General features: G+C 35.7%; 3 protein-coding genes across 4 annotated transcripts; 1 reads left to right on the top strand and 2 right to left on the bottom strand.

Moving 5' to 3' along the window:
* Nucleotides 1–2,856: 2,856 nt before the first annotated feature.
* On the top strand, nucleotides 2,857–7,854 carry LOC113694230 (uncharacterized). The gene is made up of 6 exons (XM_027213115.2): nucleotides 2,857–3,320; nucleotides 4,303–4,581; nucleotides 4,685–4,858; nucleotides 4,963–5,069; nucleotides 5,762–6,078; nucleotides 7,051–7,854. The coding sequence occupies exons 1-6, from the start codon at nucleotides 3,147–3,149 to the stop codon at nucleotides 7,620–7,622; spliced, it is 1,623 nt and encodes a 540-aa protein (XP_027068916.1). The 5' UTR covers nucleotides 2,857–3,146; the 3' UTR covers nucleotides 7,623–7,854.
* A 3,636-nt stretch (nucleotides 7,855–11,490) lies between these two features.
* On the bottom strand, nucleotides 11,491–12,998 carry LOC140008634 (uncharacterized). The gene is made up of 3 exons (XM_072053466.1): nucleotides 12,974–12,998; nucleotides 12,097–12,516; nucleotides 11,491–11,989 (listed from the first exon to the last, which is right to left on the bottom strand). The coding sequence occupies exons 1-3, from the start codon at nucleotides 12,996–12,998 to the stop codon at nucleotides 11,595–11,597; spliced, it is 840 nt and encodes a 279-aa protein (XP_071909567.1). The 3' UTR covers nucleotides 11,491–11,594.
* Nucleotides 12,999–15,731: 2,733 nt separating this feature from the next.
* LOC140004050 (autophagy-related protein 11-like) lies at nucleotides 15,732–25,608 on the bottom strand. 2 transcript variants are annotated; one of them, XM_072052984.1, is made up of 6 exons: nucleotides 25,234–25,608; nucleotides 23,381–24,873; nucleotides 19,878–21,546; nucleotides 18,822–19,039; nucleotides 16,725–16,938; nucleotides 15,732–16,312 (listed from the first exon to the last, which is right to left on the bottom strand). In XM_072052984.1, exons 2-6 carry the CDS (start codon nucleotides 24,322–24,324, stop codon nucleotides 15,908–15,910), a joined length of 3,450 nt encoding a protein of 1,149 aa, XP_071909085.1. In that variant the 5' UTR covers nucleotides 24,325–24,873; nucleotides 25,234–25,608; the 3' UTR covers nucleotides 15,732–15,907. The 2 variants fall into 2 exon arrangements, with proteins under 2 accessions (XP_071909085.1, XP_071909086.1); XM_072052985.1 differs by lacking the exon at nucleotides 25,234–25,608 and adding an exon at nucleotides 24,961–25,141.
* Nucleotides 25,609–25,891: the final 283 nt, after the last annotated feature.

Below are 25,891 nucleotides of genomic sequence, written 5' to 3' on the forward strand. Positions count from 1 at the left end.
ATGATTCTGCCAAATACTAGAGCCAAAGGGATGGATCTACCTAATCAGTTGTACGACCGAATCATTGATGTTGTTCTAGATGGCAACGTCAAACAATAATGTTTGTTTTCTGCAAACAGGATGATAGCTCATTTAATTCTTCTTATGTGGGTTTTGGAGCATGGTGTAAAGAACTAGACGGGGGCACAAAAGGATGGTACATGAACCTGTGAAGAAAATTTTGGAAATATCCTACCATATTTGAGATTCATCCGACAAGGGAAATAGTTGAATTTTGCACCCAAAAAAAACTCTTTGATCAAGTTTTTAAGCTCTATGTTACGAGTTAAGATGTTAAACTTACCCTTCCTAGTTACTGCGTTGACTGCAGCTACTTTCCCTGATTTTATTCAACTACTGAATAATCAGGATTTGAATTCAATATCAAAAGAGATCTAAAATCCCTTTATCTATAGATCATGAATTCAACCCTACCACCTTGCTGTTTTAAAAAAAAAAAATTTAATTGTGAGTTAGTGCACCTTTTTTAATTGTGTTAGTTTCTTATACAATCCAGCTGATTCTTCCTTCTTTTTAGGATAAAATAGTATAGGTCTTGGTAATTGTTTTAAAAAAAAATCAATATTGGTTTTTCCTTCTAGTTTGGATGGTGTGTTCAGTTCAATTAATTTGATTCTTGTGGTCGAAAATATCAAGAAAGGAAGACGTCAAAAAAAAAAAAAAAAAAAAAAAACAACCTCTGGTGACGATGTAGCAGAATTTCCAACTTCCTGAACTTGCAACCCTAGAGATGTCTATTTGGATTAGAGGTGGCAAATCAACCCATTTAACTAGATTTACCCATACCCGCCTATGAATATATGGGTATGGGTATCTTAAATTTTTGTATATGGGTATAAATGGGTTACCCAATAATACCCATTTAATAAATGGGTATTATTGGGTAACCCATCAAACCCAATTAACCCATTTAAAATTCTCTTCTCCCCAAGTCTCTTCTTTTCCCCTACCTTTTTTTTTTTTTCAAAATTTTCATTTTGTCATGATGTTAACATTATTATTATTATTATTATTTGTTGGTTTTATCTTATTATTTTATTTTTTCTTAGTTTGTTAACTTGCACATTTTTTAGCATTACCAATTTATGATAAATTTTAGCCTATTTTCTTATCTTTATAAAATGAAAATTTAAATTTATATATGAAAAAAATGTTAGGGGTTCAAAATTTTTGGATTAAGTTTTTATATTAATTTTTATAGTACTTAATTCAAATTTTGGATTGCTGCTTTCTGGAGTTTTGCTAAAAAAATCTATTATAACGATTTGATATATACAATATAAAAAATAATTAAGAGCTACGTAAAATTTTTTTTAAAGAAAAATGGTAATCCAAACAAACAAGGCAACCAACTTAAATTGGCAAACATTAATCCCCCTAATGACTGCATGTTTCGCCCTTGGTACAACAATTTAATGTCTTCTGTATATGTCATAACTGAGATGGATTATCTCATGTATTAATTTATAGGATTAGATCATTAGCATATTCTAGATGGCTCATGACACATATAATTCTTCTCACGTACATCAAACAAAATGTTCCCTGTACAGGCCATGACTCATTTTGCTCTTCTTATTTAATTAGAATTTATTTTCTCACTCTTTGGCTATCCCCCAACGGTTACTCCAAAAGGATAATACAACGAATCTGTGAAGAATTTTTGGAAATATCCATTCATGGAGATCCTATACCTTTTCAGCTTCATCCGACAAGGGAAAGAGTTAAATTTTCTTTTTTTCGGCTTCCTTCTTTTTTTCTTTTTTTTTTTTTTTATTTTAAATTTGGGCATATATGGGAATTTGGATTTAGCAAAACACCACCGACTCCCAAATCCCAATCACCTCCTTGTTTGTTGCAAGGAATCTGGGACCACAATTTATCCACTTCTACAATAGCTATATTCGCTGTCGTTTGGCAGGCGGCTATAACTTTGTTGGACCCGATTTTAGTAGATGGGCCGAATACCTGAACTGAATCCAAACCCGACAGAAGAGTCAATTTTTTTTTTTTGTTTTATATCATGAGATTCTTTTTGTTTTATTATACAATTCTAATTACACCGCAACCTCAGTTTTTGTCAAGAATAAAAAGAGTGATATGAAATAAATTGAGAAAATTTAATAAATTTACATTATGAGGATGCAGATTCTCGATAAAAAAATTAAAACCTCTTATTCCAGTCATTTTTTTAGTAATTTAAATTGAATGTATTTTGACAAATATTAAGGAGTTTTTTTTATTCAATTTCGTTTCAGTTCAACTATTAGAACAAGTAATAATGATAGCAAGAAATAGTAGTGCAACTCATCAGTTTTCACAGTATTTGTGAACACCTTCGATAGAGCAATAATAAATACAAAATCTAGATGAATTTTGTTAAAATTATTTATAATTTCAGCTCTTAATTGAAAAAAAAAATGCAGTTCAAGAAATTTCAAAAGAAAAAGGATAAAAGAATGGTTGAGTTGGCAATAAATACTACTTTCACTTTTAGTAATTTTCTTGATCATGAGCATTTTGTGAATAATTTTTTATTTTCAATTTTTGCGAAATAATAATCAACTATTTTTTTCTTTTTCAATTTCTACAAAACATCGTAAATTCGGATTTGTAAACCATTAATTCGGATCTAACCCAGAAACCCGAGTACTCGAATCTGGTCGTCAACAACCTCGAAAAGTACCCATCCAATAATTTAAGGCACGTGTACCCTTTTTACCAAAATTTAAAAAATTCCTTTTTCTGTCATTGTCTGCCCAAACCAAGGATCCAAAAGCAGCACAGGAAAAGGAAGAGAAAAGAAAGAAAGGAAAGAAAGGAAGGGAAAGAAAAATCTCCAAAAATATTTCTTCCCCTTCAAGTTCTAGGGTTTATGCCCTAATTATCCTTCACTTTTCTTTTCCTTTTCAGCTCAGTTCTAAAATCTCCAACTTCTTCGGCACTATCGTGATTTCTCCTTTATCCAATTCAACCAATATCCCTTTATGTTTTTTACCTGAATTCTTCAGTACCTGATAAATTTCCCTTTTCATCTTTTGAATGTATTTTTTTTTTCTTCTTTTTGGTTAGTTTCCTTTGTTTTGATGGTTGAGTCGAAAATGAGGTCACGAACGATGTCGTTTGGTGCCGGGAATGATACGTCGGTGAAGTTGGAGATCGCGGCGGCGGAGGAGGTTGAGGCCGAGGAAGGTCACGGACGTCTAAGTAAACGATCTAGGTTGTCTCCGTCTACCTCATCATCGCCGCCATTCATTCAGGTAGTTCCTCTTTTTTTTTTTTTTTCAATTCATAAGTATTAGTTCTAAGTTTTAAGTAATTATTCTGAATTAAATGAGAATATTTTTGGTGGCTTTAGGTCCAATTTCTTTTTAGAATTATATTTTATTTGAATTGTTATTTTATCAGAGAATAGTTTAGAAAATCGGAAGGGAGGCTGAAAGAACTAGTGGTTTGTGCTGGATAAGCAAATAGATTGGGCTTGTGTAAACTTTTCTTTTTTATTAAATTTATCTTTGTTACATGCCGTAAGTTCAAATGTTACAGCTACCGAATAGTGAAACCCGCATATAAAGTAAAGCTGAGGAAAATGGATATTTAGTAGTGTACAAGGATTAAGGATGACTTGATTAACTTTTTTTTTTTTGTATTGAATGTGAGCAATCTTATTTTGAAATTACCTGAATAAATTTGATTCATAAAAGTATTAATGGAGGAGGTGTTCTTAAACTAGGTTCCAAAGGCAATTTTCCACTATTGTAGGAGAGATATTGGTGTTCATCTTTTAGGCATGAAAGGATGATTCTTTTCATTAAGATTCTTGGTTGGTCTGCGCTTGCAAGGCTGTGGTTTTCTGCATACATGGTAATCTACATGCTTGTTGTTTAATTTTTGTCATATGCAATTTAATACAACGTGTCAGTCTTCATAAGGCTTTTCGTAAGGATGCCCATCTTGTTTGGACCCAGTTTTAAGTGATACCAGAAGTCAATCATTGCAATTATGGAACTTTCCTCGAGTAGTTGATTGCATGCATCCAATCTGGCAATTTTATAGTTGAGTTGAGGGACCAACTTGGATTTTGAATTTGGAGTATAGGTTAATAGAATTTTATGGCCAGCTACCTAGTTGTGTTGGAAGCCTGATGGGTTTGACTTGTTTTTTGTTTCAAGTTCTTCTGTGCCAACTTTGGTATTTTATTCATTTTTTATATAATTATTTTTTTTTGGTTTTTTGCAACAGTGGAGCACAGCGAACAATGATTTTACTGCTACACCTTTGCAGTACAATCCGCTCAATGAACCTAGCCCTTTGGGTTTGCGGTTAAGGAAGAGTCCGTCTTTGCTGGATTTAATTCAAATGAGGCTATCCCAGAACAATGCTTCTCCTGTAGTGGCTCAATCTGGCAGTAGCACCAGTACAGCAAACAAGGACGCAAAAAACACAGCTGCTTCAATTGCAACTGATAAGATGAAGGCTTCGAATTTCGCTGCTTCTGTTATAAGGATTGGACGTTGGGAGGTATGTATCATGGTTTTTTTTTTTTTTTTTTTTAAAATATTTTTAATGCATGTCTTAAATGTTTGAACCATATTTTTACCTTGTATCTGTTATGTGGTGGCAGTTTGTCGCTAGGCATGAAGGTGACTTGGTGGCAAAATGTTACTTTGCTAAGCACAAGCTTGTTTGGGAAGTTCTTGAAGCTGGGTTGAAGAGTAAAATAGAGATACAGTGGTCTGATATTATGGCTCTTAAAGCAAGTTTTCCTGATAATGGGCCTAGCACTTTGACTTTAGTGGTAAGATTTAATTCGAGTATGATGCCATATCTAAGCTTTCTATTTCATCTGGCTTAGTTTACCATTTATTTTTAGGTTATTTAACAGTATTTATGGTGTTTCAGCTTGCCCGGCAACCTCTGTTTTTCAGGGAGACCAACCCACAGCCCCGAAAGCACACTTTGTGGCAGGCAGCATCTGATTTTACTGATGGACAGGCTAGTATACATAGGTAAATCATTAGACATCATCTTAGTACTGGGGTTATCTTTTTAAAGCAAAAATTGACATAACCATTTAGAGATGACTGTATGCATAGTCATTATTACTGATTGAGTCTTGTGTTCAGATAAACCTCTACAAGTGTCTGATTTACTATTGTGTGTCTACAGCTTTTTGCGTTAGACTAATGTGACTACTTTGGCTTAGCATATATAAGATTGGGAGTCTTGTTATTGTTCATTAGTTTCTTTTCTGTTGGCATCAGAGGGCATTTAGATCATAAGATGCGTTGCATAATTCCATGGAAATTATTGCAGTTGTACACCATTTTGTCTGTTCTTTGATGAAGTTTTTTGAATTGTTACACCTTTCGAAGTTTATGCTTTTTGTTTGTAAAATTGTTCTTTCATAACAATTGAAGACTTGAACCAGTTAAAGGAGATGATTGTTTTTTACTTGATTGATTTTACTGAAACTGGAAAAGAGACCACTATTTCAAGCTTATACTCTTGAATGGATATGCCCTTGGTGCACAACAATGTTTATCACTAGGCTTACAACTGGATACTTATCTGTTGCTGACTTTTGTTATATTCGTGTGCATGGAAAGATTTTCTGTTGAGTTTTCTTTTCCATTTGCAACCATATTTGTCAAAAGCTGAATGGCTGTCAATATTGAAGGCCTTTACATGATTTGAACAGGCAACATATTCTGCAATGCCCTCCAGGTGTGTTAAACAAGCATTTTGAAAAGCTGATTCAGTGTGATACACGACTTAACATGTTGAGCCAACAGCCTGAGATAGTTATGGACGAACCCTACTTTGATACGCAAGCTTCTGCTGTAGAAAATCCAGATGAATTTAAATCTAGTCAACTCCGGACTGGTGAAGGATCCTCTGTTTCAAGCTTTCCTGATGTAGCATCACCATCCATCTCAGATTTGTCATCATTGAATTTCGATACCTGGGATTCAGCCACTACGGGCTCAGCCAAAGAAGCCCCTTCGCCAAGCTCAGGTATCTCTTCTTCATGTTTGTGTGAATTTGTTAAGTGGAAATCAGTTACTGATTGAGATGGTCACATTTGAATCTTTTGGCAAAAGAAGTTCCTGTTCCTCACATATTTGTTTTTTTGTTTATATTAAGTACTGGACATCTTGTTTTGGGAATGATTAAAGAGTATATTGAGACTTATGACTTGAAGCTTATAGAGTTACTCGGCTGCTATCATTTTTCTTTGTTCATTTTTTACTTGAAGTTCATATGCGGAACTGTTGAAGAGTTGTAGGATCCTCCTATGTTAGCAGCCATGGGGTCTGTTAGTTGGGATGGTCTTTTCTCTTGCTTTTTGTTTTCATCCTTGATGCAGCTTCTTTTTTAGTGGTTGGTTGTGATTTTCTTCTTTTAGCTCGAAGATCTCGGTTGCTCAAGCCTTTGTACTTGCACCATGTATAGGATTTTACTGATTGCTGAATTTCATTGCCCTAGTAGTTGATCTCTCTCTCTCTCTCTCTCTCTCTCTCTCTCTCTCTCTCTCTCTCATGATTGATTAGAGTATTGTAGACGTACTTTGAAATGTTTCGTATCTATTTAGAGTTGCTGTTCTCGAGTTTCATTCAATTGTACCGTTAGATTTCCTTAACTTCCCCAGTACAGAGCTTCACTTCTATAAAATTACAAGTATATCCTTTGCCTTATTGTCATTATTGTCAACTACCTTGATAGAAGCCAGCACTGAGTGAAGTTCCTGCATATGTAAATATAAGTATCTGTAAAAATTTTAGAGTAAGGTATGGTGAATTGCAGAGATGACCAGAAAAAAAAAAATTTCTCCTGCTTCTGCATCTTCCTTCTCAAACCTCTTTACTGGCTAGTTAGCTAAGTTCCAATCTTTTTTCTGGAGATTTTGTTGATATTAGATAAATCTGAATTATACTGTATTTTTTGGTTTTTTTGATCTGTCACTCACCGTCTTGTGCTTATTGATAGTTATGGATGCAAATGCAATTGAAGGGAATGGTAACTATTATCTATCTGATTCCCAAGGGCTGAAAAACTTGAAAGTGCCGGGGCTTCATCCTTCTATGTCTATGACTGATCTTGTGAGTCACATTGGACAACATATTTCAGAACAAGTGACCTCTGGAAGTATTCCTTCGGAAAAGGCATCAGAGTGTCAGAACATTTTTGAGAACATTGCACAGATTATGCTTAGTGACACCCAGAATGTAGCAGCTTCAGATGAGAAACTCATGAAAAAGGTCAATTCGCTTTGCTGTCTTCTGCAGGATCCAACAGTAGCTTCCAGTGCACATGTTGAGGGAGAAAATCACTCCGAAGGACCCTTCGCTGGGAGAGATGCTGAATTGAACTACCCTAGTGACTTTATGTTTGAGATGAAGGCTCACGATAACGTAGTGAGCTCAGTGGATCCCAAGCAGACTCCAGGTATCCCAAGAAGAGACTCACTTGGAGACCTTCTACTTAATCTGCCTCGTATTGCATCTTTTCCGAATTTTTTGTTCAACATTGCAGAAGCTGATGAAAGCAAATATAGATGATGGTTCATAGTGCCGTATATGCAGGTCATATGTAATCCATTTAGATGGTGAACTGGTTGCTTTGCAGTGTCTATTGTTACTGGTGTTTAATGATTAGCTGGAAATTGGAAATTGTTTTGGATTCAGAAATTTGTTTTGATGAAGAATCCTGATAATTTTCTGAACGGTGTACTACTGGTCTGTAAATAGATCAGATTTATCAAATAGTTAATTTCGAGGGTCATTGATACAATTATTCAGCTTTCTTTGTTTGCAATTTGTTTGCTGCATTCCCAGAATTCCTAGCAATTAATCCAATTTTGCACTTGGCTCCACGTTCTTTACTTGTTTATAGACCAAGTGAAGTTGCAGCTGCTATTCTGTTATTTCTTCGCATGTTGGTCCTCTCCTCTTTCTGCATGGTTGAAAACCATGAGATTTCCTTCATATTGTGAAGATTTCATTGATAAATGTTGGTTCCCCAAAAATTACTACTCCTTTTGGGAAATGGCAGGCCATGGTTGCTAAATACTTTGTGATTGAATTAAACATGACTAGAGCCGCACGCATGATACGGACCATATAAAGAAGAATTGATGCTCCTTATTGTTTTGGATTACCATTTTTCTCCTAAAAATAGCAATCCAAACGGAATGTTGAGTTCATAAAGTAGATCCATAAGTGCACTAAAGAACCATTTCCATAACAAACGCAAAAGCAATAGCATGTCAAAGACTGAAGAGTATGAAAGTACAAAATGCAGAAGATAAACTAAACTAAGGCCGAAATAAATCGAAACAAACAATTGTGGAAGGAGTGACGACCTTTAGTTTGAACTGGAGATGGGGCTTTTTCTAAATTCAGTCATCCGTCAAATAGACACCATAAAAGAGATGTGTGGCTCTCTTACCAAAGAAGTTAAAGAAAAAGGAAAAGAAAATGAAATAGGTCGAGCAACAAAATTTAGTTCATTTACTCAACTAGGAAAGTTTACTAGACTAAGGATTGTCCACAGAATAAATTTCCCGGGTGAGACGTATATATATACATGTTAGAAAGGTCTTTCCTTTAGCAATACTTTTTCCGGCATGGTTGTAACTTGTAAGGCTAAACTTATGCTGTATGAAAAAATTGCAAGAAAAAAGCAACTCATTTGGGAAACGAAAGTCATCTAAGTTGCAGAAATCATTTGTCTACGTGCTTTTGATCTCCGATTTCCTGTTAGTAGCTATATATTGTTCGCTTTTTGAAAGAAAAAAAATTAGTTAGAGCATCCGCAATGATTTACATTTTTTAGAGTGCAATCCACATGCCACGTCAGTATTCCGCTTTCTCTTCTTTCATGATACTTCCACTCCACAAGGTGTAATAGTACGGGTCCACAATTAAATTAAATATTTATTTTAATAATACATAACTCATATCCCATAAATAAATAAAGTAATTTTTTAAAAATAATTTTGTTATTTTTTTAAAAAAAAGTATTAACTTTCATTAATTTTTGGACATTTGTAGGAATACCAGAAAATGGGTAATTTGGAAAATTTTGGGGGTTTTGATTTTGTGAGGAGGATGAATTTTCTATATTTGGAGCATTTAACATGTTTGTAAAACTACAATAATTCTCATCCATAATCACAAAATATTGAAAGTTTAAAAAATTGTGCAAAGAGGTTGAGGAAAATGAGTGAGAGAGTAAAAGAAATAATAGAGTAGAATAGTAGGATATTAAAAAAAAAAAGAGTGTGTTGTGTGTTTATATAGAGAATTAAAATATAACCGTTGGAAAAAAAGTGAACGTTACTAACTTTAACATTGTTGGTATAAATTTTGTCGTTACTAGATTTTGACACTGGCGCACCCATTACACGTATCATCAAAATGATGCGTGTAATGAGTATTATACGGCCACAATGGGTGGTGGTGTAATGGACCCAGTGTTATGGCAAGCATTACACGCATCATTAGACTTCGTTGCAGATGCCCATCTAGCAAAGTATAGCTCCCAAAAATTTGAATGTTAAAAGGAACACAGTATTGTGTAATTGATGCCTCTATACAAAGCCGACCAAATTGCATGTATAATTAGCATACAACAAGCAACTATAATGAGTCAACCGTGCCAAAACCCATAAAATATTACATGAAAAAAGTATAATGAATTAGGACATGATTTGCTTGGAGATCTTCGATTTGTATAGTATAATATCTTCAATCAACTATAATGTATCTCAACAAGTAAAACTTAATAATCACATTCTGGTCAGGAATATCACCCAATTCAAGCCCATTTGAAGTTTTTGTAAAAAATTATATTGTAATGATTTGGCGTGTTCACGGAAAGCGTAAACGATTTTTGAAAAAAAATGGCAATCCAAACCTGCACATGACTGGGAAAAAACAAAAGCATTGTTACCACCCATTTCTTAAAAAAAAAAATTCTCATTCAATGGATGAATGTTTACACTGTAGATTTTCTTTTCCACAAATCGGTCTAATATCATGACACGTATGCAAAAATGGGATTTCAAATATGAACAATGATGACATATTATGAATCTATATCAGTTCGTATAAACATCTTTTTAGAGTAACAATGGAGGGAACATGAATCCTTTATGCTTGTAGTATGATGATGTATCTTTAACCTTTGGTCGTGATAATGTCACAATAATCAGACTTGCACGTCCAAATGCAATTTTGTTCATACTTAAGGTATCTAAAACACAAAAATGTTTAAGAAAAAGGACCGCCCAATAATTAGCACTAAGAGTGAACATGCTTGTATGCATCAGTGGCTTGCAACAAGAATGATCAACTAATTCAGTTTAACCATGCATGCAGACATCTGAAAGATACATCCCTGAGAAACATGTAAAAAAATTTCAACAAGAAAGCAAACAAGTCGAAAACTCAAAGTGAAAAGTAACTTGCTCAAGAGCACGACAAAGATGATGCAAAGCAATTTGTTTGTAAGACGTCTAGTGCGTGCGTGTGTGTGTGTAATTTTTGACAGAAAGCCTATATGGTTAAATGCATGATTTGTACATAAGCTAAAAGAAATTACAATGATGAATGAGTGGCAAAGAAAGAACTGTTGGGCAGATGTGGTGGTTCTTCAGGAGGCATTTTGAGTTTTATGCTAATGTTCGAATTTGTATATAGTTAACTGATAACTCAATACAAAGATATTAATTCTGTCAGCAGGGAAAAAAAAAAGAAACAACAACAACAACAAAGCTGAAAAGTCTTCTCTAATAAGTTTGTGTATTGTGAAATAATCCAGGGTGCTGCATGGATGTAGAATAGTGATGTAAGGGCAAATTCACTGAATAGATTACTTTCAAGGATATGAACCTGTTGGGATAAATAACTTACTTGAATCAGGGGAATGGTTATCTGCTGCAAATTAATGTTAACTGCCATCTATTTTCTTGGATGACAAAAGCTTGTTGCTATTTGCTTTTTTTTTTTTTTAAATTTTTTTGCAGCAATCGAACATTGCATGAATTTATGACCAATTGAAATCTCCAATATGATTCTTTATTTGCGCAATTCTCCAACATTAGCGTACAAGAACATTATACAAGTTTTTTCCGTTATTTAATATTTTTTCCTTCTTAAGCATATTTCTGTTTCCTCTGAGCTATAAATGGAATTTTTACCTCTCCCAAAGGAAATACTATTAACTTGATAAAGTTTAATTCATTAACTAAACACCAAAATTTTCTGAAGTATCTGCTCTCAATTGTATCTGCATTCAAGTAGTTTTCCCAATGTGTTAGTTAAGAATAATAATAACTCCAAGATTTTTAAAAGAAGTAAACTTTTGCTTTAACTGTCGTATGAAAAAATCAGCAAATTCATTAGACCACATTTGCCTTGACCATTTGTTCAATGGATCCTTCAATCTACACTGTCAATTTCATACCAGGGGAAGTTACATCTGTACTCTAATTCTCAGAAAGAAGAAACATCAGAGTTGGAACAGTTTTATGTGACGCAACTCAAACAGAAAATGCATGGAGGATCAGTTCGCTGATCCGGAGGTGTGATGCTTTCCAAGCATTCACTATGGAAAGCATGGCCACATGCCAAAATAGCAACACAGGGAAGTGTCACCTGCTCAACGCCAAAAACCTCATATTCATCCTCCACCTCCAACACAGTTGAAGACAAATCATTTTCACATAGAGGGCAGATCTGGTCAACTGATGCAGATGTTTCATCAAAAAAATCCCAGGTTATGTGATGGTCACGGGTAGGAGTAGGAGGAGTAGGGGAAGCAGGAGGAGCAGGAGATTGGGCTTTGATTTTCTTCTTTGATGTTGAAGCTTTCTTAGCTGATGACAAAGTTGTATTACTTGGGCTGGCCTCAGCTTTTCGACCTGCCAGCAGAACTAACAAACGTGAGCATTATACTTTTCAGTATCATCAAAACTTCTTAAAAGAAACATCGAGAAACAATAAATCAATATTCCTGATACATTGCTACCTCTTCGTCTTTTGGGATTGGTATTTGATGAAGGTTCTGAAATAGTTACGGGTTCGCAAAATTCATCAGGCAGATCTTTTTCTGTCTGGTCTTCACCTGGTTGATCAACTACCTGTGGAACCTTCTTCTTCTGCTGCTTCTTTATTAGCAGCGGTCCAGAGTTTCGAATGTAATCAATTTGGGATTCACTTAGCACCTTCCCATAATATTCACTTTCGATATGAAAATTATCGTGATTGTCAGAGGTATTATTACTATCGTCTCCCTTCTGCTGCTTATCTGTTAGCAGGGGTCCAGAGTTTCTAATGCAATCAGTTTGCAATCCACTAAGCAGTTTCCCATAATGCTCACAGTCCACAGGTTCGCTAGAATTATTACTCTTGTCCTGCCGGCTGCGGCGACGACTCCTGGTAGATGGACCTAAATTCGGGTATCAAAAGCTATTACGTACTTACCAAGAAATCCCTTTTAATTTCTTGCTAATCCAACAATGAATTATTCCAAAACGGGATGACGAGGGACGATTAGGATCAAATCATTGTTCTAAGACAATGAACAAGGAGTTGCAGACAATCAAAAAAAAAAAAATCGTGCCAAAACTTAAAACAAAGAGGTTTTACTTTTTTTTCTCGAGCAAAACTATTAAGTGATCATCATATTACACTTTTCAAAAAAACAATCAATCGTTGTCATTGTTTTTTTATTAGGAAATTCATAAAAGCAGCCAACATAAGACAAGTTTTGACTAATAAAAGCATTGATTGATAACCACTTCACTACATCAAGACAGAAAGAAGGAAAAACGTAATTAAACTGCATATATGAGGAAAACTCAGTAGAAAGTTCAGAGCAGAAAATAAAAATAGCGTACGATTACCAGCAGGTTTTTCCGAGAACTTCATATATATCTTGGAAGATGGCTTTCAGATTTTTGAGGGTTTTGCTTTGTCCCAAGAGCTTAACGGAGACCAAGTAATTACTATATATGAACCCTTTATCAGTTTCGTTTTATATCTTGGTCTGGTAGGACGGTCCAACAATTTTTCGAAAACCTATGTCAATATGGAATGGTTCACTTGCATATGCAATCTCCTAATATTTCTGCATTCTAACTGTAACCTACCCTTTTTTTTCTCTCTTGGAATGTGACAGAATAAACATGGCTATTTATGTAGTATAAAAATATAATTACTCACTTGAATTATTATCATTAGTACCTAGTAATCATATAAAAAGATGTTAAGACAAAAAAAAAAAAAAAACATAGCTATTATAATTTTAATTTGAGTTGCACGATCTTATAGGGTTCCTCAAATCTGCAATTGACAAAGACTGCAAAAGTTCTCGAGATTATGAAAACCTCCTAACAACAGCAATGGATCACCAACAAATCTAAGACTAGGATGACAGACGATGCATGTTCATATTTCATCAAAACCCAGCCGTGAGTTGTACCTATATAGATTGAAGTCTAAGGAACTTTCATCCTGGTCCACTAAATCATTTTTTAGGTATTTAAAATTATTTATACTAAGCAAAAATCCATTGCTTAATTTTCATTTCATCGTGCCCTTGAAAATTGTTCAAAAGTTAAGCATGGAGGCTTGTTAGGGAGAAATGACAACTTGTTCAATGTTCTGTTGTTTTTTTTTTTTTTTTTGGCTTATCTTGAATTAGGACTAGATTCAGATGCTTGTGCGTTTCTTGCCACCATGTGAATTGTGAAGTTGTGTTCTATCAACTGAATTTTTGTATGTTATTGAACAGCTAAATTATACAGTATATTTATTGCCTTTTCCCTAGCTAAACGTGTACATGTGCAAATTAAGTTTATAACTTTGTGAATTTGGGTTGAATTGTTGCAGTGTTTTTGTAATGTTCGGAGGTAGATATATCTTTTTACGTTTGATAGTGATTTGGTTAATTTACTTTTTCTGGGTACTAGTTCTTGCTGAATGCTGATACTGTCAAATTTAGATACATTTGTTTGGAGGTAATGGATCCCTCCACATATGTACTATTTCCTTGATATTTAATGAAAGGCTTTTTTTTTTGGTTTGGTTATTTGGTAAACTAAAATAAATGATTCTTGGGCATTCCACGAGCAATATGCTACTTAATGTAGTTATCAAAATGAAAGCGAGTTAATTTTACAGAACTTATCATATCTCATTAATACGTTGATATATCATTCGTACCTAATAACTACATAAAACATTCTTAACATAGAAACACACAAATAGTACTTGTAGCAGTATTAATATGAGCCCGATCATGAAATCTTAGTATAAACTCAACACAAATTGAATCCAGGATCCTCAGAGAATTCAATAAACGTTTCATAAGATTTTTCAACCATGGCCTTGAGTTGAAAATGCGTAGGATTTTTTTGTTACGAGAGCTAAGAAAGATTTCATTTTAGAGTGTAGAAACTTGAAATGAACGTAGTCGTGTTATGGTGCATGGACAGTATAGTCGTTGATTCTTGTCTTCGTTCCCTAATTTGGAAGTAATTAAGCTGTATTGTTACCTCAATGGCTGTTTTACTTATCATAGGATTTTGCAAAATGTCTCAGTATTGCTATCTGTATCTAAAATGGGAGTGCAAGCAAAATCCAGAAATAGGAATGGCTATATCGCTCTTCCATCATCTCATCAAGCTAGTTATAAATAGTGGTGGCAGTAAAAGAAATTAAGTAATCTGCCACAAAGTTTTCTAAGAGATTCATCTTGGAAAAGTTTTAGTTACAACCTAACAGTTACTGCCCTTTCTCGGATGGATTCCTAATCAGGCCTTCATAATCTTACTTACACAGAGAGTAATTTATGCGTTGATTGTAATTCAAGAAGAAAAGATCGCTAATCATTCATCCTCTGCACACTAGAAGTGTCATTTTAAACTCCTATGATGGGAAATGAAAGAAACTAGAGAATTATAAGTCACAAACAATCAAAGTTTAAATTCTTTCACACACATATGTACGGACGTACATACGTACGTATGTATGTGTGTAATAACTAATAAACAAAGACCAATAACAGTTGCAGCAAGTAGTTGTCAAGTAACCATAGGTAGGTAATAAAAGTGTTGATATGTGTTTGTGTTTGCAGTAGAAAATATGATGATTGTTAACATAAACACAATAGCAGTTATTTACTATGGGACACGAGGAGAAGAGGAAAGAGTGCTGAATAGTAAAAGCAGTAAAAAGCAAAAAATGTTACAGGTTAAAATAGATAACTTTGGTTTGTTGGCACTTTTGAGATGTTAGAAAAAAAATCAAAGCACTCGACGCCCCCAAGTAATTTTTGGATTGGAAGGATCAATCCCTTTTCATCTTGATGCAAATCGAAATCACTGCAAAAAGAGCAAACTTATTAAAGACAGAACACGTCCGTATGATCTTTCACTTTCAGAACTGAAGAGGGAATGCAGTTCTGAATGAACTCACCTTCGACGCTATATATCACCACTTCACGGGACATTCCAAACAGCCGTTTACATGACAAGCAATGAAAATGGGCATTTTTATTTTATTTTTTTTAAAAGTTCCCCTAGAGGAGTATTTACCCAACATATCCGAGCTTCAGCAGACTGGCATCCGACAGAAAGACCCTAGTAAAGAACATGCATATAAAAGCTTGCATCTTTAGAGTCAGTCATCTTATTTACAAGGTGATTGGATGAATTTTGATCAATTGCTGTACAAAAGTAAAACCAAGTTAGAATCACTAAGAAGTGATTCAAATGTCAAGTTATATATTTACACTTAGTGTCTTCCATCATGTCAAATTTTTGCCATTCGCAAGATCAGGAAGAAGAGGGCGAATGAATGGTTGTATCAGGTAACATAGCTACTGTCACTACGAAGTATTCACAGCCAACAGGAAGACCATTAGGGTTTAAAGTTGATCCTGCATTCAAGGTCAAAAGATTGGATCCTGCGTCAGAGGTCAGTACATCCAGCCGATCTCTATTTTGATCACCGGCCGGAGGTGGAGATCTTACGGACTGCCTTTCAATATGCACAATCTGTCCTACAATATAGGTAGGGCGATTTGGAAGGTGGTCAGCAAACAAGGCCACAGATTCTGCAGAAAGGTAATAATGGGAGGAGTTTCGGTTTATCGCCTCATAATGCCCAGCAGAGTTGAGAACAAAAGCAGCAATCTCATGTACTTCCAATCGACCAAAAGATATCTTCTCTTTGTTTGCCTGCTACGAACAGTTACACGTCAAGCAAAAGAAGAAAATTTACAGAAAATAGGTCTCTCTCAGGTAGCGCGTGTTCTAACTAGGTGTAAAGTCGAGAGATCCAAAACCGCACAGTTCCTCTGGCTGCCAAAACCAGGTTGAGCTGCAGGCTCAATTGGATGCCTTGGACTTGAGACAAACTAACAATAAAAGTATCCAGCTTCATAAACATTCCAAACTAACAAGGCTTTTCTTTTAGTTTTAAAATGCAAAGGTCAAGGGACTTCACAATTAGGTGACATTGCATGGACAGTTAAATTGTAAAATGATTCAATCGTCATTCGCAGCACACGAGTAATTTATCAAAACCTTTATCTGTGAGATACCTTAAAAAACAGTCATAAGCTCGCCATAAAAGATCAACCATCATTACCTGCTTCTCCATCTGATGCTTTACATAGAGTGTTTTAACCAATTCTTTCTTCTCGTCCAACTCTTTAGTAAGCTGCTCAGTATTGGCTTCAGCTTTTGAATGTCTATCAAGCAGATCCAAACGTTGTCTTGATAAGACACCAACTCTATCAGCAAGTACACGGATACATTCACGGAAGGCCACAGTACCATCATCTTCATTTTCACTAATGGAACTGAAATTCAAAATTACAATGCAACTCAGTGAAGCACCATACTTAATCAACAGCCTAGATAGATAAAAGCACAAAGCTTCCTCACAACTGATAAAAGCAGTTACATTTTATACTCAAAGAAGGTATCAAACACACATCAATGGTAATCAGCTTACAAGGATCTTGTAGTTAAAATGACATAAATCAAAAATAGGACAGAAAGATCAACAATGGGAATGAAAGGCCTGACTGGCAGATGGCAAAGGCAGTCAGACTTGGTTAAAACTCTATTCGCAATGTATACTGATATTATCACCATGCAGTGTTTCTTGTAATTTAGACAACCTTAATAATCTATGGAAGCTCTGAAGGGGCAAGGGTCTATGGTCAACTGGTATAAGCAAAGGATGGGTAATCTGTAAGCATAGATTTAGTACCAGACACAGAATGAAATAGGGAAGTGTTCCAATTGTTAGTTCACTTTCTGTTTTGACTGGTTCTGAAGAGGAAACTATGCAGCACTCATTTTATGGGAGCTCTGTATCTACTATTGTGTTTGGGAAGATCCAACATATATGAATCAAGGCATGAAGAACAAAATTGGTTCAGCAGGCAATCCTGCTTGAATACTTTTGCACATCAGATAAGGCGGCTAGCCCATTCAGTCACAATATTTGCACTTCGGAGATGTAGGAATGATCCAGTCTATATTTCTGCTGTAACAACATTTAGTGAATTCTATTGTTTATCATGTTGGATATATTATTCAAAAGCTGGGGAATTGTGTCTTACCAAGTAAAACTGTGACATAGTGATGAAGTGGGGCATTTCTCATGCCTGTTGTATTTACCACTTGGTAGGTTTTTTTCTGTTTCAGTATAGCCATATATACGCCATGCTCTATGGATTTGTATAATGTGTTTTTGCTCACTTGAAAAGCTCATTTTATGCATTTACACTTCTGCCTTGAAGAAAAAAACTTTCAACACCTCAGAATGAATGTTTCTTTAATTGCTTACCAAATAATTTGATCAAGTTATAAAGCACAGAAATCCTGTGGAGTCACAAAAGAAGTAGACAATTGAAATGTCCAATCATTTGAAATATTTCCATGCAGAGAACATTATTCATGTATCTTTGCATAGACTGGCTGATCCTAATCCCATGTTCTGTCTATATTGTCAAATGTAAAAGCATGCTGATTCCTGTTTTTAAGGTTTCCAGTCCTGGCCCTCAAAATGTATCTTGTTAACACCTTAACAACATGGGGGACACACTGCAAACTGATTCCAGAGACAAATAGCCCCACTTGTCACATAAAAGAGTGTTGAAAAGCAAATTATGATTTCCTTGGAATTTTCAGAGAATAGCATTCCTTAATTCCAAATTAAATGTCATCCTATATCTTGCCTTCTATCACGGAAGGCCATGCTTGCATTCCACTCGCTGGAATTACCTTTAATCATGTTTCTTCAAAAGAAAATGGTGCAGCACCCACAAAAAGGAAAAAAGGCAAGATCCTTGTTCTCCAACACAACATCAGGAAGAAAAAGTGCAAAGACACAAAGATGGTACAACTAAGTGAAAGATCGCTTGCACAATTACATTATTTATCTCCCCATTTCCAGAACCATAGTATTAGGCTTCTATCCTGAAATTATCGTGAAATTCACTTTATCAAGTTTTCATATATCCCCAACAAGGATAAACAATAACTATGCAGCCAGTCTGAACTTCATAAAATCCCCAAAAAACTAAAATTCTATTCCAATACACATGGAAAACAATGTGCATGTTTAAAGCATATAATGACTTACCTAGTCTAACCATACTTCAGATGCATAGAAAGCTAATACAATATTAAGATAAGTACCAATAGGAAAAGTACAAATTAGAATACGTACTTGCCCAAAGAGAGAGCTAGACCACGTAATGATTCAGCCAAACCAACTATTCCACTAGATGAAACACACGTTTTCAGCCTCTCAAATAGACTATGCATCTTAACAGCAGAAGCACGTAAAGCGCTGTACTCAGAGGCCCTTCGATCAGCTGCACAACGATGGGTTTGTGCTTCCTCCCTTGCTTGATGCAGACAATTCTCCAGATGAGCACAATTCATCTGCAAAAGCACATGTATTATATAATGGCAACATTATTTTAGCAAGAATTATTAAAAAGATGAGGAAAATACCAAGAGTTGTAGGCACATACTTCCATGAGCAATTTATTTCTATTCCACTTCATTGAACTTTTTTCTTTCCATTCTCTTTTGAGGATTTTTTTTTCCCTTTTGTGTTGGTGTCTTTTTGGGGGTAGATAAGACTAAACCAACTGTAAAGTATTGCTACACCCAAAATATTCCTTGAAGGGAAGCCTGTAAATTATTACTTACTTGTACCTAAGATAAATAACCTAAAGTTCCAATTCAATCAATTTCAAAATTCTGTACAAAGCAAAAAGCTTCTCAAACTTCCAAGCTTGGATATAGAAAACCGTGTCAAGACTCATCACCTCGAAATCATTTTTGCCAGACAGGTATGCTTCCAACCATCTTATACTTTGTGAACTGACATTGATCAAACATTTCTGTTTCCTTCTAGTTTCATTAAACAAGTCTTTTGATTGCCCTCATTCCTTTACGTTTTCCTTGCCTAGGTTAGCATGGCACAGGAAGAAAGGTCCATCTCCACTACAGTAATATGTATTCCAAGTTTGGAAAAAAAAGTGTTGGTCCTAAAAAACTTACCAGACAGCAGGTAAGTTGAGAAAGAGAAAAAAAGATTATTGGGAGAGCTGAACCTTCTACAAATGCCATGAAACATTCTAAAATACATTTGAATGAAAAATCAAAACACAAGCAAGAAAAGACAACAATCAGGGACATGATTCAGCATATTTCGTGGAGTCACCGTATTGACTCTGAAATTTCAAGGCAATCTACTTTACAAACATAATACCTGAGATTCATCAAGGAGCTTCCGACTAATCTCCAACTCCCTTCCAAGTTTTGCCACTTCCTCTATCAGAGCTTTGAGCTTGTTTTCAGCTTCACCAAGTTGAATGGCCTTTTCTTCAAGTGCCCCCTGCAACTCCTGTACAAGATCAGCACCTTTCTTGCAATCCAAACCCTGTTCAGTAGCTATTTCAGGAGGCAAGGCATTTGAAGGCTGAGACATGCTCACAGCCATGCTAGTTGCAAGTGATAATCCTGCATATGAATCATTTCCTTCTTTGTCACAAAGATGCCCTTCATCACGGTGCGGATCTATCATTGATGAGTCCAACTGAGGGTTCAGCATACCAGATGAATCCGTCATATTATCATCCAACCCTTCTTGTGCTTTACCTTGTTTAAAGAGCAGCCCTGTTTTATTAGTTGAACTAGATGCACATGAAAACTCATCCATGGTTTCAGCCGGTGCATGTTCCACATGAGTTTCTCCAACACCTGTTATCTCTGATTTGTTATCATCAGTCCTCACAGCCGAGTGTGTAAGTTTGGATGTATCCTCATCAGCTGGAAGCTCACGTGCTTGGAGATACTGATCAGATAGCCTTTGCTCTAGTTCTTTAATCCTTTTCTCATAGGATTCACACTGGATTTGCTTGGTTTTTAGCATAGTCTGTAGGTGTTTCTGATACTGATCTTTCAAATTTAGAGCTTCAGTTGTCTTCTCAGCAGCACTTTTCAGTAAACTATCTAGTCTACTGTCATCCAGCGACTCATAATCAAATTCAGGGCTCATTGAACAAATCATAGCTATTTTAGAAGCGAGTTCAGCTTTTAGTTTTGCATTTTCAACTTCCATCTTGCTGGTTCCGGCAATCTCTGCCAACTCTGAACCTTCAAGTAAATCCATAGAATCAAATTTCTCAGGGGAGTCCACGACACTTTCTTCAATCTCAGCTGTGTGTGAACTATCATTTGACATGGAAAATGAACCTCTGGAAGTCCCCTGTTTCTCAGTCTTAGAAAGTAATCCAACTAAATGTTCTGGAGCATAGCGGTCAACATCTGAAATGTCAATGTCAAGCAAATTCGTGTCAAAAGGAGTTATATTGACATCACACTGGTTAGGTGTATCATACAATCCCATTGATGTCAGTATATCCCTTGGTATATACAAACTATGTACTCTAAGAAATTCTTCTCGTCTCCTTACTTCAGCCTCTCTCTTGGTTGCAAGCCTTTCAGCCAATTGTCCAGCCATGCCCATGTAAAGCTTCATTGTAGCCTTTCTTCTCACCACCTCAGCAAGGCATGCCCTGTATGCAGGACCAATTCCATGCACCACCCTTAAATGCTCAAATTGGTCACTTTGGCGCTTGAAAAGCTCCTGGAAGACAGAAAACTCGAAGCGCACACCTTTGATTGTGTATTGTATATATGCTATCTGTTGCATGTACTTGTGCACAAAGACATTCATTTCATTCTTTTTATCCTGACAAAAATTAAGCAATTTGGATATTGCACGCTCACAATCCTGCATCTTAGGAAGACAACTCTTCTCATGGCTATCATACATAGGACCTAAGGCTGAAACTGCATCATGGGGACGAAGTGAAGAGGACAGCTTGCTGCTAAGAGAGTCATCAACAAGCTTCTTTACAGTGTTCACGTCTTTCCTGCACAAACATGATAATTAATTTAGCGGAGACATATAAACAAATCATGTACCAGAAAAGGGAAGGTACAGGCATTAGACCACTCAACATAAAAAACCAATCTAAAGAACCACAGAAAATAATACGACATAAGAAAAAGATTATCCAGGACAAGTGTAACATCAATTCCAGCCTGGTCAACATTGGTATAAAAGACACCCAAGTCAATCTCCAAATGCATGTGCCAATATGTACGTCAAAATAGAGCATGCTTATATACAACAATCAACAGGCCTTGGCACATTGAAAGATACAAAAAATAATAATAATAATAATAATTTTTCCTTTGTCTAGAGTTGGATAAGAAAAATTAATGATGTGGCTTAAGCCAAAAAATAGTACTGCCTACCAAAGTATTTAGCAAATATAAAAGAAGAGCAACAACAACTTCAGCTTTGTTCTTTCTTTCAATTAAAGACCAAAGCTTACACTGTTGAAACTGCCAAAATACCATTCTTAACATTTTAAAATTTTCCAAATTTGAGTTGTCTTGGTTTTCTTAAATTCTGGTTACAGTAGACTAAGAAAAACTGGAACACCAAAAAGAGCTTTTTTAAGCACTTTTAAATAATCCCCACTTCAGGAGCTTGTGTTAAGGAGCACCATTGAGGAGGGCCACCAACCCCAACTTTCTCTTTCTGAGCATCCAAGGATTTAATCAAGAAAATTACCACTGAAAAGAGACAAACATATCCCATCCATAGAAAAAAGATATTCCTATGCAATTAATTCCAAAGACATTCCCGAGAATCTAAATAAAACCTCTGTCTAATTGACTTCTTCAAGAGAGAACTATTACAGAAACTGATGTCCTTGTCCACATCAATGTTCACCTAATAACACACTGAACTTGTGACATGAGGCTCCTACTGAAAAGATAGCACAGAACTATAGCCTTTGTTTTATATAAACCTCCCTACCTTCAGATTCTAATTCATTAAAGTACCAACAGAACGCTAACTCCTTTTTCCAATTATTGACAAAGCATGTATAAATATCTTCAATTTAAATACCTGATCTTCCAAATTCTTTTACTGACTAGATTACATAAGCATTGTCGAGATGTTTGACCTTCTAATGTCTTTTACTGAAAATTATGTTTGCCATGCTATTTAATTGCAACAGTTACACATTTCTCTGAAGCTGCAACACCTAACAAAAAAGTTATTTATCAAAAAAGTTATTTATATGAGAAAAACCAGCTTAATCAAGTGATTCATGGCCACAGGGCCTCAGATGTTCAAAACTGCACCATAGGCAAGTTTACATTACCTAAAAGCGGTGAAAGAATAGGACAGGAAAGTGATGTTTTAGAAATTCCAAGGGAACTGCTGTTTAAGAGGAAAAAACAATGCAAAAGATTAATATGCCAAAATCAGAACTAAACATGCATAAAATTTTCATGCGACCGTACTCATAAGTTTAAAATCAAACAAAAGTAAGGTCAAAGACATCAATAGTCATGGTGAAATTTTAAGAAATTTCTAGAGAACTGCTGTTTCAGCAGGGAAAATCAACGCAAGGCATTCATGTGCCAAAATCAGAACCAGATATAATAAGTTTTCATGCAAACATCCTCACATATAAGTTTAAATCCATCAAAATAAAGTCAAACACATTACCAGTCATCGTGACATTTCACTATAATAACAAAAAGTCAATTTCAAATTCATGGAATCAGTAAGACAGTTTATTATGCAACACATTTACAAATTATAGACCAGTACTAAATTGGGGAACAAAACACATAGAAATCCAACAAATTCACTGAGAGAGAACAGGACAGTGAGAGTACCTTAAGGTCTGCATTATGCTTTTTTGCTCATTAATATACCGCTGGTGCTCTTTTAGAGTGGTTTCGATTTCTCCCACATGGAAAGAAGCTTTACTGGAAAACAACTGTTCAGCATTGCGCTTTAGCTGTCCAAACTCCTGCTTAAAGTCTAAAACTTTATTCTCAAATTGCTTGTGGGAATTGCTACAGTCCTCCACAGCCTTTTGCAAGTTCTCTTCCTTCACAAAATCCAGTAAGCACCTGCGGCTAGCACCTTGTAATGCAGGCAAAATCTTGCAAGCTTTCAATTTCTCTATATCTCTTCCAAAATTTGCCAGAAGATTAGCATGCCTTCTATGCTGCTGCGAATAAAACTTCTCAAAATCCCTATAGTTTTGGAGAATCATCCTATAAAAATGATCCAAATTATGACCAGCAATCTCCAATGCTCTCTCTTGAACCTTTTGCTCTCTGAAAAGCCGCTCACAGATATCCAATTTTGCTCGCGTACGGGAATAAATAGCATCTCCAAACTGAAAATGATATCTGAATTGCCTCTCATACGATGGCAAGGCCTTCAGAGCAGGGTCAGGAGCGTCATCCAAGGGGTGACGGTTGTGGGAGGAGGACGGGACTTGGGGATCAGGAATATCAATTATATCAACTTGCTCATCTGCAGGAGGCTCTGAATTGCTCCTCATTCTTGCTCTATTAAACAAGAATACTTCCCGATCACCAGACGGAAGTCTATAGGTAGAAAGGGGCCGCTGAGATTCCAACTTCATGTCTAAGCATAAAAGAAGCTGATCATTAAACTGAATCCCTGTAACTGATTCTAGGAATCTCTGGACAGCCTCAACGATATAATATTCATCGCACTCGAGCTCGAACGAGTGCCCATTCTCAGCAATATGAACCAAAAGCTTGCCCGTCTGAACAACACCTTCTGTGACATTTGAACTCATTGTAAAACTGCCCCTCCACCGCAACAATCAGAATCAGCTAAGAAATAAGAACAACCACAGCAACAACGCGAATTGAATAGTTCAGCTAAGGTCAGGGCTAAAACACTAGTTACAGCTTCTCCAACTGATTAGCCCCAGACAGATGAACAGTTCCCCCAATTTTAGACCTTTAAAGCTTATGTTATCAAAAGCTCTCCAGCAATTATGTACAATCCACCATAAAATCAACAAAAACATGTCAAATCCCACCAAATCCTCCAATTGGTTTACAAGAGGAAATAGCAATTTCTATAGTTAATTTTCCAGAAAATCCTGATTAGAAACAATCAACCACCTGTGATGTCAGCAAAATGAGCAAAATCCCAGCAAACCCACCAAAGATTGTACCAATTAAACCTCAAATATTATTCAACCACTTCCAAAAACCCCGTGTAAAACCCAAATTTTTAGCAATTGAAACCGCAATTTCTTAGAAAAGCCCCAACTTTTACTAACCGACGAAAGTTCACTTCTTTTTTCCGAAACCCACAAATCGAAACCAATCAATTCCTGCAATCAAGCAATAAAAAAGTCAATATTTAATCCCAGAAAAACAGAAACCACACCCAAAATTCGAAGCCAAGGCTAAAAACGTACGAATTCAGTAACAAAGAAGCAAACTTTTCTCGACCCAAGAAAGGAAAGAACGAAAAGCCCAATTACGTGAAGAAAGAGAATGTTACTTAGGATTTGCATAGAAAGAGTTTTAACACGAAAAGCTATCTCCTTTTCCTAGTAAGTTCTGTAGATGGGCTTGCTTGTGTTTCCTTGATGGAACAATATATTTGATCCAAAAAAAAATAATTTAAAAAAAGATTTCTTTTCTCTTTTTCTTTTATAATTAATACACTAGTATCGGGAAGAGAGAACCTTCTGAAGGAAGTAACGACCGACCAACCAACCAGCCAATTAACCAACAGGTAACAGAGCCACCAGCAGAAGCACCGGAAGATGTTGCTTGGTAGTATCTTGGTATTAATTAAGTGCGTGTTGTGTGTGTGTGTTTTGTTTCTTCTCCTTCCCTAGTATCCTTCTCACATCGGAATTATAAGGGCCGGGGGTGGACTTGGATAGCAGTAGTCTAGGAAGAATAGGAAAAGGATTTCAGATGGCAATCCAATGTTGGAAATGTCATGTACCCTCTTACTCTTCTTCTACAATCATTGCAATATATTTTTTATAAGAGTAATAAGGAGTTTAGTAACACTAACGATGATGTGTGTGTGTGTAAATGTCTGCACGTTTCCTGATGATCAACTCTTTTTCCTTTTCCTTTTCCTTTTCCTTTTCTTTCATGGAAGAAGAAGAAGGTAAATTATTTGCTCCAGCCTCCAAGCATAATTTTTTTTTTTTAAATTTTGGTAAAAAGTATAATGCTTTATACTCTAAGGTAATTTCTATTTGCCCCATGAAGTTGTGCAATGTTTGATTTCATCCCCACAAATTAAGTTTTGTTCCCTTTTACCTGCATCAACTTTTCGCGTATGTTTTAGGCGGACTTGTCACCTAGTACTAATTTGTAAGCCAT

This window comes from Coffea arabica, chromosome 6c (assembly GCF_036785885.1).
Source record: "Coffea arabica cultivar ET-39 chromosome 6c, Coffea Arabica ET-39 HiFi, whole genome shotgun sequence".
Taxonomy (NCBI): Eukaryota; Viridiplantae; Streptophyta; class Magnoliopsida; order Gentianales; family Rubiaceae; genus Coffea; species Coffea arabica.

Bases quoted from the DNA above. Each gene is read 5' to 3' on its own strand.
- LOC113694230 (XM_027213115.2), top strand. From the start codon at position 3,147: ATGGTTGAGTCGAAAATGAGGTCACGAACGATGTCGTTTGGTGCCGGG. The intron at 4,582-4,684 runs GTATGTATCATG...ATGTGGTGGCAG, and splicing joins TAAGGATTGGACGTTGGGAG to TTTGTCGCTAGGCATGAAGG. The intron at 4,859-4,962 runs GTAAGATTTAAT...ATGGTGTTTCAG, and splicing joins CTAGCACTTTGACTTTAGTG to CTTGCCCGGCAACCTCTGTT.
- LOC140008634 (XM_072053466.1), bottom strand. From the start codon at position 12,998: ATGAAGTTCTCGGAAAAACCTGCTG. The intron at 12,517-12,973 runs GTAATCGTACGC...ACCCGAATTTAG, and splicing joins GTTCTCGGAAAAACCTGCTG to GTCCATCTACCAGGAGTCGT. The intron at 11,990-12,096 runs GTAGCAATGTAT...TTCTGCTGGCAG, and splicing joins CAATCCCAAAAGACGAAGAG to GTCGAAAAGCTGAGGCCAGC.
- LOC140004050 (XM_072052984.1), bottom strand. From the start codon at position 24,324: ATGAGTTCAAATGTCACAGAAGGTGTTGTTCAGACGGGCAAGCTTTTG. The intron at 21,547-23,380 runs GTACTCTCACTG...ATGTTTGTGCAG, and splicing joins AGCATAATGCAGACCTTAAG to GAAAGACGTGAACACTGTAA. The intron at 19,040-19,877 runs GTATTATGTTTG...GTGCTTTTGCAG, and splicing joins AGCTCCTTGATGAATCTCAG to ATGAATTGTGCTCATCTGGA.